This window comes from Plectropomus leopardus, chromosome 8, assembly GCF_026936395.1.
Source record: "Plectropomus leopardus strain MGB_pleo_1.0 chromosome 8, ASM2693639v1, whole genome shotgun sequence".
Lineage (NCBI taxonomy): Eukaryota > Metazoa > Chordata > Actinopteri > Perciformes > Serranidae > Plectropomus > Plectropomus leopardus.
The window spans coordinates 29,190,691-29,210,576 of NC_142183.1; the positions used below are offsets into that span (position 1 = coordinate 29,190,691).

At 42.5% G+C, this 19,886-nt stretch overlaps 1 protein-coding gene across 2 annotated transcripts in view; it reads left to right on the forward strand.

The window, feature by feature from the left end:
• gpc3 (glypican 3) overlaps positions 1–19,886 on the forward strand; it is a 139,592-nt gene that overhangs the window by 96,371 nt on the left and 23,335 nt on the right. For both annotated transcript variants that reach the window (XM_042493550.2, XM_088081347.1), the window contains exon 6: positions 1,547–1,658. In XM_042493550.2, coding sequence (XP_042349484.1) covers positions 1,547–1,658 — 112 coding nt within the window. The remainder of the gene's footprint in view (positions 1–1,546; positions 1,659–19,886) is intronic.

Consider the following 19,886-nt stretch of genomic DNA (forward strand, 5'->3'; position numbering starts at 1 on the left):
AACACAGAAACGATCAGATAACAAAGCGAGGGCTGACAACTGAGACTATCACCGGTGAAAAGGAGTTTAACGTTGATATGCACTAAATGTGTTGGTAAAACTATCTGACTGGCATCTAACACGTGAAACGCTAACCTGCCTCGGCGCCTTATCTTCACTCAAAATCTCTCTCCCTTAATCCTCCTTCCTCGACCCATATTTCCTCTTTTCCTCCTCTAATGGATCACACATCTCTCTCCATTATTAATGTGATAATTAGCAGCAGAGAGGGGGTGAGATCATGGCTAATAAGAAGAATAAATAACTGGGGAAATGTAATTTGAGTTTAATGAAAAGTCTGGCTTAGGGGAGAGCGAAAGACTGATGAATGGAGATGGCAGGTGAAAGGTGTATGTGTGTGCTGGTGTGTGTGTGGGTGCTCAGGGCGGTGTCACAGTGATGAGAACAAAGTATGACCTCATGCTTTGCACACACACACACGATCTCACTCACACAGATTTTATTCAAGACCTATTTCTCTCTTATTCACCCTTCCTCTGAAAATTATTTTTTCCCACTTCGGTGCATTTGTCCTTCATCTTTCCAACATTTGCAGCAATACAGCAGATGGCATTTACGCTGAGATATGACCTCTGCCCTCACCAACACTCATATCACACTGGTACCCTGGGGGAGGATGTGTTTTCAATCCTGAGTCTAGCTCATCCAGACATGTTTGTCTCGTGCCAAGGCTGTGATGGTGTGATGGGAAGGGGTTAAATCGTTGCTCTGCCAAGAGCGAAGAAACACCTGCAGGAAAGTTTCAGACTCACCAGCTCCTCCTCTTGATAACATACGCAGGTGTCAACAGAGCCGTGTTTCCTCAGCTACACAGAAAGACATGTGAGCACCTGCCCGTAGGCTGCTTGTGCCTAAATATACCCTCGCTGCTAGAGCAGGACAAAAGCACATCTCTGCTAATGTCCTCTCATTAATACCAGATATGATTTAAAAGCCACTAATTGAACACTTTAATGTGTATGGAATTAATTATCAGCCGGACCTTGTGTAATGGTTCAGCTCCTTTGAAGATGTTTTATATCTCTTGGCAAAACTTAGAATTGCACAAAATTTTACAACAGCATTCAACAGCCTCTCTGCAGAAGCATTTTAAACATAAATACTTTCATTCAAAGAATTATGCAGTCCCTACAGCTTTTATTAAAAGTATAAAAAGATATCTTGAAACATAAAAGATGTTATCCCCTGTTTAACTTTATAGATGTAATGACTTCAGCGAGGGAAAAGTTAGTCCTTTGGTAAGGGTAGAGTTACAAATGAACTTCCCAGCTCTGCAGAGCTGCCCCTAAACTAAAAAAAAAAGGCCAGTAGAGCTGTCATTCATTTAGTCAACACTAGGTGGTGATAAGCACCTTGTTTGGAGTGATGGAGCGGCGGTTCATAATGTCTTCCACTCTTGAAGCTCACATTTAGGTTAGTAAATTCAGTGAAACTCCTCTAAACAATCAGAAATCTGAAACATTTTTTTTTCTTCCTGTCCTGTCAGGTTTTCCGGGCCTGGCCTGAAGCGAGCGCATCCTGGCTCAGAGACTCGAAGCAACAAGCCCCCTGAACCAGTCATCAGCCAGATCATAGACAAACTCAAACACATCAACCAGGTGAGCTGAGTGTGCATCGTCCACTGTTTGTGTGTTTGTGCCACTTGTCATTTTGTTCCTCTGAGTTTCGTGTCTTTTGAAAGTTTTTAACAGTTCAAGTAAACAGTTTGTCTGTGCACACAAGTTTCTGTTTCCTGTGTGGAGGCGTCAGGGTTTACCTAGCCATTAGTTCTACCTCTTGGTCTGCAATTGGACATTGATTTCTGAGCTGCTGCAGGTCAGCGCAGGACAAGGGAGAATGGGAAATGAAGATACCTTGTGCAGTACTGCACCTTTTTCTCTCTCATATTTGAAAGAAACTCCATCGACTATCTCTGTTCAAGGTGATGTCAACACCTTGCTTTTTTTAAACACAAGAAATACTATTGACTGGGAACTTCTGAATAGATATGTTATTTTGTGTCCCATTTGCACTGCTCAGTTTTTAAAAAATTGGATACAAGTTAACCAAACTGGCAACCAGGCGAGGACACATTTTCTAAAGGTGAAGGGGGTTGTTGTGACGGACAGGAATTATGTCCTCTATCCACAGTTAAGCCCCAGCTGTCATCAAGGCTGAAGCCCCCCTTTTTTCTTCCCTGTCTCTGCCGTTGCCGTGGAAACCACCTTTTGGAGTGAGTGCAGAGATGCTTGCATGTAGGCTCAAAGTCAGCCTCAGTAGGTAGATGTATCAGCCCACAGATCTGTCTGTACTTCCTGGTTCCTGGTGGTTGCACTTGTAGCTGTCAACACTTGGCTGCTGACCACCCCCCTGAACACACACACACACACACACACACACACACACACACACACACACACACACACACACTCACACACATCATCCTCCAGTTGTAAAGTGTGTTTGCGTGTGTGCGTTTTTGTCTGCATGTATGTGTTTGAGCTCCTGAGTGCTGCAGGCCTGTCACAGTGGATTACAATCCTTCTCTCCTGTTTAAACAACCTGGGAGATCCAAGGCGCAACATTGGACCTTCCTCCACTCCCCCTCTGACAACCACCGACCCTCAAGAAAAATACAGAGGGCTGTGGTTTAAGACGCTGCAATTTTCTCAATTACTTTTGCTGTATTACCTCATGTGGGCTTTGGCCTGCTGTAAGCGAGAGGAGCGATACTTGCACAGGAGTGTTAGGTGTTTACTTACCCTCTGCCCGCTTCAAAATCCCCTTCATGATTCATCCTTGATTCACTCTCAATGTTTTATGCAGGTTTGAAAGATGTTTCCTTTTTATGTGGGTCTGGCTTTTATAGTTTAGGCCACCTTTTCTACTCTATATGAAAAGAGATCGCAGCAAAATCGCTAAATAAAGTCAGATAGGACAGAATCTGGTTGTAAACAAGCAACTGTTCATCCAAAGTGCTTCATTCAGAAAAAGAAAGTGAGAGTAAAATGTCTAATAATAATCACGTATTGTTCTGGGAACTGCGTGTAAACACAGCTTTGGTGTGTGTATGTCAGGTCAAAGTTGAGCCAGAACACCGATTTTTTACATATCATTTTCTTTTCACCTTTTTTTGCTCTTCCAAATAAATTCAGCTAACCTGGAAGTTTGTTAAAAAACCTATATGACTGCTTGGCTTTGTGTGTCCCTTTCTAGCTATGTTGCAATATTTCAGCCCTGTCAGTAGGATAAAACGCTAGCATTGTTCTCTCTACAAACCACTGATATGCTATATTTGAACATTTTATGCAGATCACATGTACATGGAGTGAGTTCCTCATCAGGGGGAGGAGGGGATGTTAGATGACACCTAGGGAAGATTGCTGCCAAGCAGCAGACCACTGTTTAAGGCCAACAAACAACAAAAGCAACTATTTTTAACAACACATCGTGGCATTTCCAGATGTGTTTTTGACGACCAAACCAAGTATTTTAAGCTGAAACATGGTGTTTTCTTTATCCTAACCAATTGCTTTTTGTGCCTCAACATAACCACATGTTGCCCACAGCACTGTCACAACATAAAATTTAAAACTGAAAAAATAAACAAACCTAAAGTTTCAACATATCTGCAACTCATAAAGCACAGAAATGTAGCCTATAAAATGTACAAATGTAACATTTTTGTGATTTTCAGAAATATAAAGTGCCAACATTCATTCTGGTGATTGGGTTGAACATTGCCAGATCCCAGCAGTTAGCTTGTCGAGTAACATCTATGCTTTTTCGCATCAAAAAGAATGACTGTGGCCAAAACTACAAAATGAAATCCCAATGTAGCTGTAATAAACTGGAATCATCGTTTAATCTTAAAAACACAGGACATGTACACGTACACACGCTAACGCAATAAGCCTTTCAAAACTTCCTGCTCTGACAAGGACAAACATTTGTACCCATATGATTACAAGCAGAGCTGCTGCAGTGCAGAGTGTTTACCATGTGGATCAGTTTCCTGATGGGCTTTTGATGAGATTCTGCAAGAAAATGCAGTTTGGTGAAATGACTGAGCTCATTGTGTTACAGACATACAGACAATCCCTGAGAAACATGGACACTGTCAAACTCTACCTCCCTCTGCGTGTGTGTGTGTGTGTGTGTGTGTGTGTGTGTGTGTGTGTGTGTGTGTGTGTGTGTGTGTGTGTGTGTGAGATCAGATGTTCTCAGTAACCTAATACTCATTTCTCATTGGCGGCCATGTTGCACTGTTGACGTGGTATGCATTGTGGACAGTTATGGGGTTTTTGATTCTGTTTACACAAACGCCTGATATTTATGCAGATGGACTGTTCACATGGGAGCTTTTAATCCCATATCTGATGACCATACAGCAGAGTCAAGCACATTTCTGCTTGAACTCCAACTTCCCTTTAGATCTCGACATCAATGGGCTGGATTAACATCTGACAAAAGACCGACTGTGCTTGATTGCATATTTCATGTGCAGTAAAACTGTTCATGACTCAAAGCCATTTCTGCAGAAATCAGATTACACAAATATTTTTACTACAAATCATCACTGTACTGGGGTACACAAAATAACAGGAACGCCCTCACAAAATGATGCAATATAATACAATAGCTCTGCAATAAAAAAAAATACCCTCTGTGAAGTTTACAATACTTATTTTCTCTTCTGCCTAACAGAGCTCACTCAACTTTATGGTCACTTCTGACATTTCAATTTATGATGTTTATATTTAAGTTTTCATTTTATTGTAAGCTTTTATTTTGTCTAATCATTCGTATATCCATTTTTGCAAACATAGCAACAAATGTACTGTTCACTGCTAAAGTAAGAACGAGACAGAGAGTCTAAGGTTACGGTAGTGGTTCAGTGAGGTTATACTTAGCAAGCTAAATGAGCTAAATGATAATATCAGCATGCAAACATGCTCACAGTGACAAATGTTAGCATGCTGATAGCGATTGTAATATTTACCATGTTCACAGTGTTAGTTTAATGTGTTAGCCTGCAAACAGAAAAGCTGTGGCTGATGATCATGAGCTTAAAGATATTGGTAGATGAAAAGTTATTGGATAGCCAAAGTTATTGCAGTTAACTCTGATGGGAATGTGAATGACTGTGCCATATTCCATGGCAATAAATCAAAAAGTTGTTGAGACATTTCACCACAGACAATGCAAAATAATTGCAAAGCCACCAATATGTCACCCATTGGTTTTGTGGATGGCCATTTTGAGAGTTTGACATTTTGGCCTTTCAGTAGCTTTAAGACTTTAAAAAATGTAAACGCCTGAGTTATACTAATATTTACTCCCTCATACAGTTATCATGAATGTTGTAATAAGCTATAAGACCAAATGCGTTTTTTTTGTGTGTGCCAGGCTTTACAGCAGAAATAAACATTCTGCTGTAAAGTTGGGAATTTTAACATGGAAGACAAAGGGAATTGACTCGCCTCTGAAACTAGCCTCAAATGGCCATTCAGGAAAATGCAGTTTTTGCAGTTCATACTGGCTAATTTTTTTCTGCCTGAAGATTGCATTTTACTCAAAACCTCATGATGCCACAAGCTGAAAAGTCAGTCAAAATGAAATATTGGAATCTGCCAACATACTGATTTCTGCTGATATCACAAACCAATATTTTACTTTATTTTATTTTGTTCTATTTTATTTTATTTAATTGCCAAAGTGAACGTGTACAAAACATCAACCCTAAGTTGAAGTATTTTTTATTATTTTGCACAATTAATGAATATTACATGCATTGAAAAGCATTGCAATTTATGTCTTAGTCTGCTGGTGGGCCATAAGAGTCTGCAAAATATGTTCATTTCACTGCAGAAGAGACTTGATGAACACTAAAGTTAGGTGGGGAAAAAGTCGTTATATCAGTATCGGTTGTCGGCCAAATGAGTTGTATATTGACATATGCGATATTGGCAAAAAAATTCTATATCATGTGTCCCTACATGAATTTCTTTACTAAATTATGTCAATCCATCCAGAAGATATTCAGATATTTCACTAGATGAGTGAAAACTCTGACCTGTTTATGACTAGATAAAAAAAGTCAAGGGATCAGCAAGTCAATAGGATTCATCATCACGGCACCGTGAATCTCAGCACAGAAATTCAGAGCAATCTATTGAGCTTTCCTTGAGGTTGCTGAAGTGGTGGGCCTGACATTGCCATCTGTAGGTTTGTGGTTCTAGTGCGATAAAAACCATATCTGTCAGTAGAGAGAGCTGATGTCAGAGGCAAACCCTTAAACTTGCTTTATAATCCTGCTAAACGTTTATTGACTATACACAGTATTTCATGGTCCTAGCTGCTCTGAGCCGGCATGTTGTAAACAACCTCTGAAGGCGCTGGAGAAAGTGATGTTGTTTAGTTAAAAGCACTTTTACAAGGTCTCCGCCTCCCCGCCAGTTGAAAGACCACCAGCTTTGGATGTTGCAGGGCTAAAAGCAAACGGACTAATTAACCATCTGATATGAGAGAGTAGGCCACAACTCACAGATAATTACTTTCATCTGCCCTGTTTATTTGCGGAGTGGATGAGGACAGGCCAACAATGAGACAATATGTGTAATGTTCCTGGAAGTGGACCAGGAGAGTGCCATGCTGATTAAAACCTGCTCAGTCTCACGATGTCGTCTGTGTGTTTGAGCATCGGGTACAGTACGTTCAAAGCCGCAGACAGAAGAATGTGCACATTATTGTCCTTTAGACGATCCAGCCTCTCATTCAGGACATGGGTCACCCACATACTGGTCTTTACAAGTCCTATAAGACTCTTTATCCTGCACACGTTTTCCATTTGAATGAACATTATTCTCCTTTTGGCTCAACGGTGAGCACAATCAATGGTTCTTCCAGCTTGTTCTGACCCACTTTCTAACCGCGAATCAGCCCCAGCCCACAGTATATGAGACTGTGTCATAAAATATAGGGGCTACTCGCTCCAACAGTAAGGGGAACATGGGACCCCTCCAAAGAATCCACTTCCTTCCAACTTTAATCCCCCTGATGTTTCATTCCTCCACTCCTAAGTGCTCCGTGACGACGGCCCTGTGAAATGCAACTATGCAGCGGAAATGTGTCATTTCTCACGTTGTCAGTGTTGATCAGAGAATCAGCAGATACAGAGACAGTCTGGCAGGGAGACCCTTGCCTTTGTGGCTCTGTGGGGCTAAACTAAACACCAAAAGGAAAAAAAAAAATCTCAGAGCAGGTCGCCACAGTTTATGGAACAACGTTTTCTCACGCCTAAAGCAGCTGATGTCATGACTGAGCTGCAGCCAAGTTTAAAGTGAAGTGTGCACTATAAATGGATGAAGAGAAATGGCTTTCTCCTTAGGTTATTGCCTCTTGACTTGGATTCTTTAAACAGTGCAGGCCTGTGAGGAGACATGGACATTTCTGTGCATGCTTACACTGTGTAACAAATTCCTGTGTGAGGTCCTGTTTGAGTGTTGGGCCCTGTATATGCAGTGTGCTAAAGGGACAGTTCACGCCCAGAATAGAAAAATGCATATTTATATTCCTCTTTCCTGTGGTGTTATTTATCAGTCTAGATTGTTTTGGTTTGAGTTGCAAAATGTTGGAGATTTTGGCCGTAGAATTGTCTTCCTTCTCCTCAATATAATGTAACTAGCTGGCACTCGGCTTGTGGTGCTTAAAGTGCCAAAAATACATTTGAAAAACTCAACAGCAATGTCTCTTTCCAAAAATCATGAACCAGTTACTCAAGATAACCCACAGAGCTTATTGTGAGCAGTTTCATGTAGGAACTATTTTTTTATATACTGAATTACACCTACCAACTGTATCACCTCACTGAAGGACGTGTGCATCTACTCCTGGACGAAAGGTTCATGACAGCATAATGTACATAGGATTAGACATCAGGGAAGACGCAGGGGACATGTCCCTCTCAATATTTAGAGCATGTGCATTTATCCCCCTTTGTAAAAAAAACATGAAAGTAGCAGAGGACTTTTATTTTGACAGAATTAAAGATGTAAACGCCATAAATTGATGCAGAAAAGGCACAAATTGGTGCAATAAAATTCACCAGAATGCAGAAAATCCAGTGCTTAATGCGAAGAATTGTCTAGCGGAGGACAGCTTATACCCTGTTTCGTATGTGTCCTCCCCAATGCTGAAATGAAAGCTACGCCCTTGGGGAGATAGGAACATTGATGGCGTCCTCTTCAGCTGAGCTGTAATGTGAGTAGGCGTACACTTCCCTCTATGCAATAAAACGGTTGGCAGGTGTAAATTGGTAGAAAGGAATTGAAACCGCTCACAACAAAATCTCTGGATTATCTTGAGAAAACGGTTCATGATTTCTTGGAAAGAGACATTGCTGTTGAGTTTTTAAAATATATATTTTTTGGCAATTTGAGCACCAGAAGCCGAGTTCCATCTAGTTCCATTATATTTGAGAGAAAGCAGACACCTCTGCAGCCGATATCTCCAACACTTGGCAACTCACATCAGAACAATCTAGACTGATAAATAGCACAAGTAAGGGGGGGGGACTTTTGATTTTGGGATGAATTGTTCATTTAAAGCTGATAAAAAGTGAACATCGATATGTGTTCCCTCGCTGCAGCGCGATGTTCGTCTGACAATTCTGATCTCTTAATGAGAGCCTCACTATCGCTGTGACGCTGCATCATACTCCCTTATTGTAAAAACTGGCCAAGTGAGTTCCCCTGTGCGGAGACATATGTGGAGGCAACGCTCTTAAATTAGAACATATTATTTTGGTGATGTGTTCTTGTTCTGGGGAGATTTGCTTGAGAGTTTGTTTTTCTGAACATCTGTTTAACTTCCCAGAGTATCGGGTTTCTCCTCTGAACAACTAATCTCACAGGAGATGGTTGAGCTAGTGGCAAAATAGAGCAATTATGTGATTGGTCTTTGATTACAGAGCGTTTCCCACTCATTTGTCAGATGAGTTTGCCATTTGGAGGGTCAGACCTCCTGGGATAATTCTGACAGCCTCTTCTTGGCTATGTGACGCTCTTTGGAGAGATACATTTGGATATGAAAGACATCTTTGTTGGAGATTTTTTTTTTATGAATCCCTTTCGGCGAAACACAATTATTTCATCTTACGGTGTTCAAATTGCTCTGTCATTTGAAGAATAACAAGCATCCTCACATTGCGTGCCAGTGCTTTTATTTTTGCACCTTATTCACATGTTTTAGCCTTTCCTTCCATCATTCTCCATATCTCCCTGTCCGCTGCCTTTCTTTCCATCTCCCCAGCTGTGCTGAGTTGTGTGTGACAGACTCCAGCTCTGTCGCCCTTCCTCCTTCAGCCACCCCCTCTACCCCACCCCCCTCTCCTAAACCCCTAGATCCCCCCTCCTCTTCTCCCAGCTTCCCAGTCTAATTGAAGCCAGAACCTGGGAAAATCCTGCAGGTAGGACAGGAATCCAGGGTGGAAAATAAACCAGATCCCGAGCGCCACAAATTCCATCACGCAGTCTCACTTCCTCCGAGCCACCGGAGCCTGGGCAGCGTGTGCTCGACACCTCGTGCATGCATGTACGCTCTTTAATATATAACTCACACACTTGAGCTGGGGCAGTTTTTACTGTGCACACTCGCAGCAGTTAATCACGTAGTTAGAGATATGACTACAGCAGATACATTTCCAGCTCACATTCAGCAGTGACACATACAAGTGGCCATGAGGTAAAGCTCTGAAAACACTTTGAAATGTATGAATAAATTATGTTCTGTGTGCTTTATAATTACAGCAGAGATAAAACTGAAGCCGCCTCATGACAAGGCGAGTGTACGGTGGCCTTTTCCAACAGGGCGTGCTTACTATCAGACTAATAGACACCATGGGTGTCAGACGAGGCCTGCTGTTTTGTAAACTTACACTTGCTAACCTGGCCATTATGCTTGCTCCCGTCTAAGAGTCTGACTTCTGTTTGATGTTATTTACTGAGGGTTTTTGAAGCGTTATTTAATATACCCCCTCAGGGCCTTCGTCCTCTCGCCTTCCTAGTTTTTATATGTGTGAAGTACGGCTGCCCTGGAAGCAGAGGAGGAAGGAAGGCTGTTATGCCGCTATATTTGTGTACAGGAATAAGCCATGAGGGTTCTTTAAATGAAGTGTGACACCTGGTGTAAACCTCTGAGGAGCTGCAGGGCGTTTGTTGTCGGTATCCCTGTTAGAGCGCCACACACGCATGTTATCCTTACGCTTTCCGGAGACTTCTGACTTCATGGTCAGTTTAGGATTTGAGGAGTTATGAGGAGTTATGGTTCCTTAACTTTAGGAATCCAGCTATCAGATGCCCCCCCACTACCTCCAAACACACTCCCACACACCCCTCTCCCACCCCGGCTTTCTCCCCTGCTGGCTGGGAGGTCAGACAGAGCATGTGAGGGCCCTTTTCCTCCCAATTAGTCTGCCTCCTAATGAGGCCCAACCATCCCTTCAACCACTGCCACCCATTCCTCCTTACCTCCACACCTCCACCTCGCCCTCCCTCCCTGTCCCCTCCTTCCCCTCCGCCCCCCCTCACCATCAGCCCTGAGGCCCAAGCCGGGGTCGCCTTTCTCTACCCACTCCACCCCTCTGCTCCCACACCACTACCACCCCACTGGGTGTAATTATCACGCAGCCGGCTTATAAAAACCCTGCTGCACAAGCCAGGCACCCGGCTCGCCAACCATGATCCACAGCACACACACACACACACACACACACACATGCTGAGGTAAAAAGTGTGTGGGCTTCATTTTATTCTCCCAATTAGGCTTGTCAAAAAAACTGATGCTCAGATACACATAGATACTTAAAATTAGTATTGGATTTGATGCTCATTCGCAAAAATACCAACAGTGCCCTCTTCACCTCCTCATCGACACACAGCTCCACACACAGCAGCGCTGCAGGCAGACAGGCTCACCGCCCCTCCCCTCACTCGCAGCTCAAAATGTTAGTTGTCGTCCGCAATACCGTCAATTCGAGTGTGTTTCCAGCTGACAGCAGGTTGTTTTGAGAAATTTTAGTTAGAAGGCTTTTATTTCAACATCATTGAAGTATTAAACATTTGTCATAAACGTTAACCTGGCCAGCGGCACACATTTATGTTAGCATTAATGTCAACGTTTTACACGCTAATTGTCCACCTGTCTTGCTACTGTTTAGTTAGCGGCTAATAGCTAATAATAAAATGACTTGCTGTTAATGTGTGAGTTACGTAGGCAGCCAACGTTATCAGTCCAGTCGTGAAAAACCTTGAAAAGTCATGGAATTTCACAATTACATTTTCCAGGCCTGGAAAGGGCATGGAAGTAATGAAAATCACTGAAAGTTTTGGAAAAATCATGAAAATGTGTTGTGTGTAATAAATTAAAGTACATTAATGCAACATAACGGTGAATTTACATTATGTAACTGACAAGGTGACTTTAGTTGTTTGAACAAGTGGGTCACGAAAAAAAGTTGGGTCCTTGAAAAGTCATGGAAAGGTTTTGAAATTATGTCTATGACTGTGTGGGAACCCTGTTTTATGCCTCTTAATTTTTTGTCAGTTTTTTGCCCCCCGCGTTATCGAAGATGGTATCGAGTATTTTTCTGGATATCAGTAGCAAGTTAGAAATTCTCGTATCAAAACGATCCTACTCTCCATCTTCATTTCTCAGCTGATCCTGAGCTTTTTGTCGAACTGTCAGGGAGCAGAGACATGAACAGCTGAGTCTTCCTGCCACGGTCTCTGATCTGATCCACACATCCTGGGCTTGTTGTCACTGGGCTAAGTCACGTGTTAGGATCCCCCCCGAAAGAGGTCAGGGGTCACACTTCCTGTTTCCTGTCCCTGCTAGGTCATCAGAGGGTCTCCCTGTGAGGGTCAGAGACCTCCTCTGTTCCTCCTCTGTCTTTTGTTCGGGGCGGCGGTGCTCTGGGGGGGCAGGGGGGCACAGCAGAGTTGAGGCTCCTCTCTGGACCTGTGAAAGTGTTCGCACTCCTAAACTTTATCATTCCCTCACATGCTCCCTGCCTTTTCATCTTGCTTGACATCCATACCTTGTCAGTATGTGGTAGTTCCTCTGACCCCACTTTGCTATTTTCCAGCACTCTCAAGACATTTTCCTTGTTTCTGTTAGCCGCGAGCTAAACTACCCAGCAGCAGAAGAGAAAAACCACTGCACCCTTTATTATACACTTCCCCAACCGAGCATATGCAACTCCTGCTAGGTGTGATCATGGGACTCACAGTGACAGTCTGCTGATGTGGAAATGGAGGTTTTCTTAGCAACAGGACTCTGGGAACCACGGCGATAACGTGTGAAGCAGACGAACAGCGGACAAAAAGAGATTGTCTGAGGGGCGTAATCTGATTTAGCAACCAGCGGCCTGTGCAGGAATGGGACTTTTTAAACTATTAAACCTCATGCAGACAATCAGGCACATTCACAGACATAAGTCAAGATTTTCATTTGGTTAGCCTAAAAAAAAAAAAAAGACTGAACATTGTTGTCATTCCAGATATATTTAATACTAGAGGGACTAAACCCTGCGTATTCAGGCCATGCCTTGATCTGAACTGAGAATAAATAGAAGACACAATGGTTTATTCTTCCAGAAGATGAACTTGCAACAATTTATTTAATCTGCTATCTTAAATATATGGAGAGGGTTTAAGAGTTTTCATTAGCTTTCAAAGATTATCTAGCAGAGGAACAAAGTCCCTGCCAGCGAAGTCTAAACATTCATTCAGGTTTCAATCCAAAGTAGGGAAATCTGGAAATAGCCTTATGGGTTTAGTTAGAAAGGTGGAGTGGACACACGCCCAGTTTAACACTCGACTGGAGAGCTCCTTTTTTCCCTTTTCGTGTTTTCTGTTCCAACTGGAATTAACATCAGGAAATTAATCTTGTCTGCATTAACTGTCTGCTGGGCTCCCGTTGCGTGACATACTCGACCGCGGACAGATGGAGGAAGACAAGACGGGAAGGAAAGACACAGACAGAAGAATGAGAGAGAGCGTACGTCCCCCTCCTCTTTACATTTCAGATTCAATAAAAGTTGAGTAATGAGAGCGGGTGGGACTGCAGGGCAGGCCGTGTCGTCCGAGCCGCTGCTCTGCCTGACAGCATGCTGAGGGAGCTTTCCATGACTCACTCTGTGGAAAGTGTCTCCTGTCATTCCTCTGTCTGTCTGTCTCCCGTGGTGTCTCTCATTCATACCTATTCTCCTGCTTTCCTCCTGGCTGTCTCTCCTCCAAACAGCACGTCTGCAAACTTGATACATGCGTCTCAGTATACATGTGGGGATTAGGTGTAAGGAAATCCCATTTCCGTCATTTATCACGAAAAATAGTCTGCTAAAAAGTGTTTGATTTGTCTAACACATTTACCCAGGCACCGGCTCATACTCTGATTTAAAAATATACAATCTGCTGAACAGTGTGTGTCTGGTTTTACAAGAGCTCTGAGATAAATGGGAGGCATCTAGAGCCACGGTGTAAAATATAGCAGTTTATTATGTTTTAACCAGAGCTCTAAACGCCTGAAGTATGTGATGAAACAAAAAAAATATTGATTACTTCTTTTGGCCACATATTCTATTGGGGATGATAAAACTGTACTCACCAAGAAAATTATTGAGATTTGGGAACAGCAACATTGCTAAAAGGAAATTTAACAGGAAAAGAAACACAATCAGTCATATGATCAGACAGGTTGTCAAGAAAATCTGGGTTTGGGTCAGCCATACTTATTTGGAATAGCAACGAAGGTGGATGGTTAAGTTATTACCCAAACTGTATGCTATAAATATCCAACAGTTTACAGATTGGCTTCCTGCTGAACCTGTTGGACCTTCTGTAGCTGTACTTGCAGTTTGTTTTGCAGGCCAACATTTCAGGCACTCTCACTTTTGGTTTTATTTCAACATAAGTGGTTGAAATGATTTGGTCAAACTGTTGACACGAGTACAGCCTATCTGACTGAATTTAAACGGTCAGTTTCTTTCTACTAAACTACACCTGCTGACCAAATCACCATGTATCACCAGCTCATGCTCATTACAACATGAGATGTAAACATGAATGGCGTTCTGCATCACTGAGCTCAGTGGTGCTAGATAAGCTAGCAGTAGATGCACGCTTCCTTCTGTGCATTGGTACAGTTAGTGGGTGTAGTTTTGCAGAGAGAAAAAAGTTTCTACATAAAACTGCTCACAACAAAGTATGTGGATATTCTTGAGTAAGTGATTTCTGGCGAGAGACATTGCTGTTGAATTTTTTTGGCCCTTTGAGCACCACAATCCATGTGCCATCTAGTTCCATTATACTGGAGAGAAGGCAGACATCTCTACAGCTGATATCTTCAACACTTGGCAACTCACACTAAAAAAAAAATAAAAAACTGATAAATAGGACTTACAGATAAGATGAAAATACGTATTTTTAATTTTGGGGTGACCTGTCCGTTTAAAGTCCCAATATTCACTATTCTTTTATGTCTGGTTTGTCTCCACTAACTCTTGAAGGAAATCTGGCTCCTTAACTGCTAAATGTTTCAGAGGAGCCGAGGAGTCTGCAACACAGCTGTCAGTCATATCAATCACTGCTCGTGAACTGTGGTCAAACTGTCAGACCGTACAGCGCTGATCAAATATGTATCAACATTCTGTTACTTCATCGCTTATTTCTGGCTTCAGATGTTTGCAGAAACAGACTTTGGGGTACTAGTTAACTGTACAATGAGAAAAGTTTGTGACCTGACTGCCATGTTGGAAACAGTCAACCTATGCACCAAGCACCTCTGGCTGGATCAACTTTATCTAAACACTAAAATGTGTTTCTGAAAACGTTTGAAGTGATCTTCATTTATATTTGATTAGTGCTGCCTAGTTTGACAGTTTACCCGCAGTTCACAAGCTGATTGATAGCTGTGTTAAGCCTCATTCCCACTGCACAAAAAAAAAAAAGGTTAACACCCACTGTCATGCGGCTTTTTAATGCAGTGGTAAAGTGTACAATCAGCACTCACACTAATGACTGGGCTAAAAATGGGTCAAATGACTCACAACACCCAGGTGAACGTGCAAATTTCAGCTCCTTAACTGGCGAGATGCAATGACGAGCCACCACTAATCGCCATCCATCTTCTCCTAAGCAGCAATAAAACATCCATCCAAATTAGTCTGCACCGAGTTTGACAGAGGGACTAAGAAATAATTTATGCATAAAGAGACATAACCACCGTAAAGTTTTCACAGAGCTCCCACCGTTTACTGTTTACCTGTTCTCTGGTCCACCTGTGACGTCGCATGGATGCACCAAAACAATCCCCACACACACAAAAGGCACAATTGTCTGCCACAGGGCCATGTACACAGCTTTGCTCTACTGGCAAAGTGAAGGCAGTCTACAGCATATTTTTAATGGGTTTACCCATGTTTGAGAAACCTGCTCTCATGCACTAATTTTGGTGGTAAAGGGGTATTAGAGACTTGTTTTTATTGAGGTGCAGTAATGCCATTATAAGCAATAAGAAGAGGTAGAGGAATCTGATATTTTCACAGATTATCTGTCTCGTACTGCTGTCTGGATGTAGTGACAGTGTCAGCAAGTATGACAAGAAGTAATATATCTAAAAGTTCCCACTTACAGCTTTTAGGCGCTACACTGCATGGTTACAAACCCCAAAATCAGATCAGCAGTTTTCATCACTATGTTGTTCTAAAAACAGTATGGGATGATTGTGTGCATTTTAAGCCTTCAGCTCAGAGCAATTACAGAAACCATAAACATTAGACGATAAAACCATCTCTTTTGTTCTGAACCTATGGAAAGCAGCGCTCTGTTTGGGAACCTAAGTTCTGTAGATTAGATTTGTAGACAAGATGTGTTGAGGCATTGACAGAAACATTCAGAGCAGCAGATTCCGACTGGGCCGAGTCATGAACAGCATGTCCAGACACGTCCTGTGCGTGGAGAGGAGGACATAACACAGGGCCTGATCCCAATCACACACTGACAAGGAGACGCGTTTTTCTATACGCTCTCTACCTTCATGACTCATCCTCTCCCGGTTTCACTCTCAACATCACTCATTCACTCCAACAGTTATGACGTTTATACTGAGATATTTGCTTCCTGATCTTCAGATTTTGTCCTTTTAATGCAAGTTATAGTCATATGTGAAGCAGAATTTGACTACCAGCTCATGGAAAAGACCACAGCTGATGATCAGTGAGTGCAGGTTGATTCCTATCAGAGCAGGTCAAGCAGTGGCTGGGCTCAGGGGATCAGTTGCAGCTGTCGTGTTAAACAGTGACCCTGTGTGGAGTTCATGTCATGTGTGGGAGGCAGTGACAGACTTGCGGTTTCTGTGTCTCTGTCTGGGCTGGCCTGCATTGAGCAATCTGCCACATGTTTGGGCTTTGTGTGCAGCTTTTGAGCCCATGTTTCCTTGGTGTGACTTGCGCTTTTGTGTTAAGGGGAGGTGAACCCTGCGGCCTGCGGGTTGCCTATAGCCGTCCTGATTACATGTTCTGTGCATCCAGCTGCCTGTGCAAACCAGCTCCCAATGCAACTCTCGAAACATAGAGGAGAGAGACGGGAAGAGTGAGAGCGCCAGATTTCCCCTCTTAATGGAAAACATACTGAGCATTTCTCCAAAATAATGTCTCTTTTATTTGTTTCCTCCCTGCTTCCTTTTGGTTTGTTTTTTTTTTTTTTAACTGCAGAAGATTCCAGCCCGGAGCGACTTGAGGTTTCTCCCTCTTGTGGTAAATTTGGAGGCTCTTGGTGGATCACGCTGTGGTTTAGCCATGCCAAAAGCGCAGCGTCACTTTCGACACAAACATACATCCCACCCCTCCCCACCACCGCAGCCGTGGCAAAGGCAATCAGCCAGTGGGCAGAAGCCACAGCGCTCTGCCACAGAGGCTCAGAGAGAGGTACTGCCCTGCCTCCCCCCTGTGGAGAAGGGCACGGCTTGCTGCTATGGCTCATTGAGGCCACGGCTATGATTATGCAGCCAAATTCTTATTTTAATTCCTGAAAACTTTAAAAAAAAAAAAAAAACAACTTCATCTGCTGTTCATCTGCTACTATTTATAGCTTGTATGTTCTTGATGCTGTTTCCCTCACATGTGTATCTGAAACTGGACTTTAATTCCAAAACGTAAAGCTCTTAGATGTGTGTTTAGCCATGCTAGCAGCTGTAGGGATGGCAGTGTTGGTCAGTCACCGCATTTTGCTTCAGACTGAAATATCTCATCAAATGTCACATGGATTGCTGTGACATTTGGTACAGATATTCATCCCTCTCCCAAATGGAAAAATGCCTTTTTTTTAAAGTGCCATTATCATGTCAAATTATGAATTTTTGGGTTAGGATCAAATGCTTGCAAAGCAATTGACTTTAATAATAATAATAATAATAATAACAGTGGGGTTAGCTGGGGAAGGCACCTGAAGAGGTGGGTTTTGATGGCCTTTTCGAATGCTGACATTGTGAGGGCATTTTTGATGTGGTCAGGTAGTGAATTCCCCAGAAAAGGGGCAGCAACTGAAAACACTCTGTCACCGCAGCTTCAGATCTTGGTCCAGAGGTTTTGACATAGGTTGACATCAGCAGAGTGGAGACTTCAAGAAGAGGAGTGCTGGTGGGGGAGGGCAGAGACAGAGGAGCCAGGTTTACTATCTGACTCAGCCGTACTTTGTATTTAGAAGGCATGTCCGCTTGATACCACTATTTCAGGTCCGATACTGATACTGACATTACATCCTTGAGAATTTGCCGATATTATATTGATACTTTCTTTTTCCCTCCCTTAAGCAACTAAGCTGTCAATGATACTACTAGCATAACATGTTTTTCTCAAATTTCATTTTCTATTCAGTTTAGTTTTAGTTGGTTTCCATTTGGCTTTTTCTGTTTAGTTTTTTTGGATTAAAATATTTAGTTAGTTTTAGTATTAATTTTATTTAATTTTATAATATGTGGGGTATTTGTAAGGAGCAAATTTTAAGAAGTACAGAATAGATATTTCAATAAAAACAACACTTTAAGGCAGTTGACTCGACCTCCCAGTTTCAATTAAACCAATGCACCAGTGCCTCCTCATGCTTGGTGTGGTGACAAATTTCACCAAATTGACAACTGACAATTGTGTGTGTGTGTGTGTGTGTGTGTGTGTGTGTGTGTGTGTGTGTGTGTTTGTGTGTGTGTTTTAGTCAGTTTATTTTTATTTTTATTTCAGTTAATGATGATGTTTTTTTTTCATTCCTACTTTTAGTTATTAGTTTTTTAGTCTGATCATGTTGGATTATACGTTTATTTTTATTTTTTTTAATTTAGATTTTTCATTATCGGACAGATACTGAGCACTGGATAAGCACATTACCTCTTATTATCACATGTTATCATACTAACATGCAAAACTAAGATAGACATTATCAACACTATTCCCACTAAACATTAGCTTGTTGTTGTCATTGTGAGCTTGTTAGCATGCTGGCATTAGCATTTAGCTCAAAGCACTGCTGTGCCTGTGGACCAGTTACTGTATATAAATGTATTGACATGTGCTCCCACTGTACAAAAATGAAGCCAAAATACCCCGTCTTGGACTGGTGATGTCATTTTGAGTTGTAGTTTGCACAGCAGTGATCTCTGCGTTACTGCATCCAGCCAGCAGGAGGCTATTGCAGTGTTTTGGCTTCTCTTTGGGGACCTGTCACATCATCCATCTATATTAGACAGTCTACGCTGAGGACAGTCTCTCCGAGCAGCTAGCATGGCTGTAGAGTCTTGGTGTTTTTTGCTCTAACATCAGCATACAGTGAATCAGAGGACAGCAGCTCTGTTTATGTGTTGAGGGGAGTTGCTGTGTTTGCTGGCAGGTGGTGAGCTACACATGGCAGTGTTCACACAGACCGAGCTCTAAACAGGGACACGACAGTTGCTGTCAATGTTTTTCCCCTCACTCCTCATACCTTTTTTAGGTTTTGTTCTAAAATACCCTGAACCACATCTTTCTTTCCCTGCTTTACAAGAGTTTGTTTGCTTTTTAATTGGTTTGCGAGGCGTCCCTCCCCTACTAAAGTCTGACTGAGTTGCCAGGATACAGACCATGAGAAGGAATTTGAGGACCTCAGTAAATCTATGAAGGACTCTGGCTAATGCAGGCAAACATGGTTGTGTCTGTAAGAAGTAACAGTCCAGTATATCAAACCCCCATTCATCTCGGCGCGTTTGTTTCAGCGACATGTTTCGGTGTGACACCTGGAGAGGACTCTGCTCTGTCAACAGGTGGCGCTTTGCTAGACGGCCTCAAACAGAAGTCAAAATGTTTGTGTGGATCAGCCATCCTGTCTGTGACTGACTGTTTGTCTGTCCCTCGGTCTAAGTGACCAGGCTTTTAGAAATGTTGTGGTCATCGTGCGTGTATGGCCTCAATGTTGAGAAATGAATGGAGGTTTGTTGGGCAGCCATGCAGGGAACAAGGTGATGTGTGTTTCCCTCTCTAAACTTTAGAGTTTATGTCACTTGTAAAACCCAGATTGACTGGTTTGTATATGCAGGCGAAGGGAACAGGATTGTTTATCTTCTGAGTGACGTAATTCTGTGATTAGCTCTGGGTTTTTATACCTCCGCTCTCTGTCTCTCCCTTGCACACAAACACGCAGTCTGATCTCAGGGAGACGTCGCAGCTGACTTGAGACAAGGCCCATATGAACTCAATTTTCTCCCACAGCCAGCCAAAACAACCAAAAACAACAACAAAAAATGCATGCTGACGTATGCAGATAGGA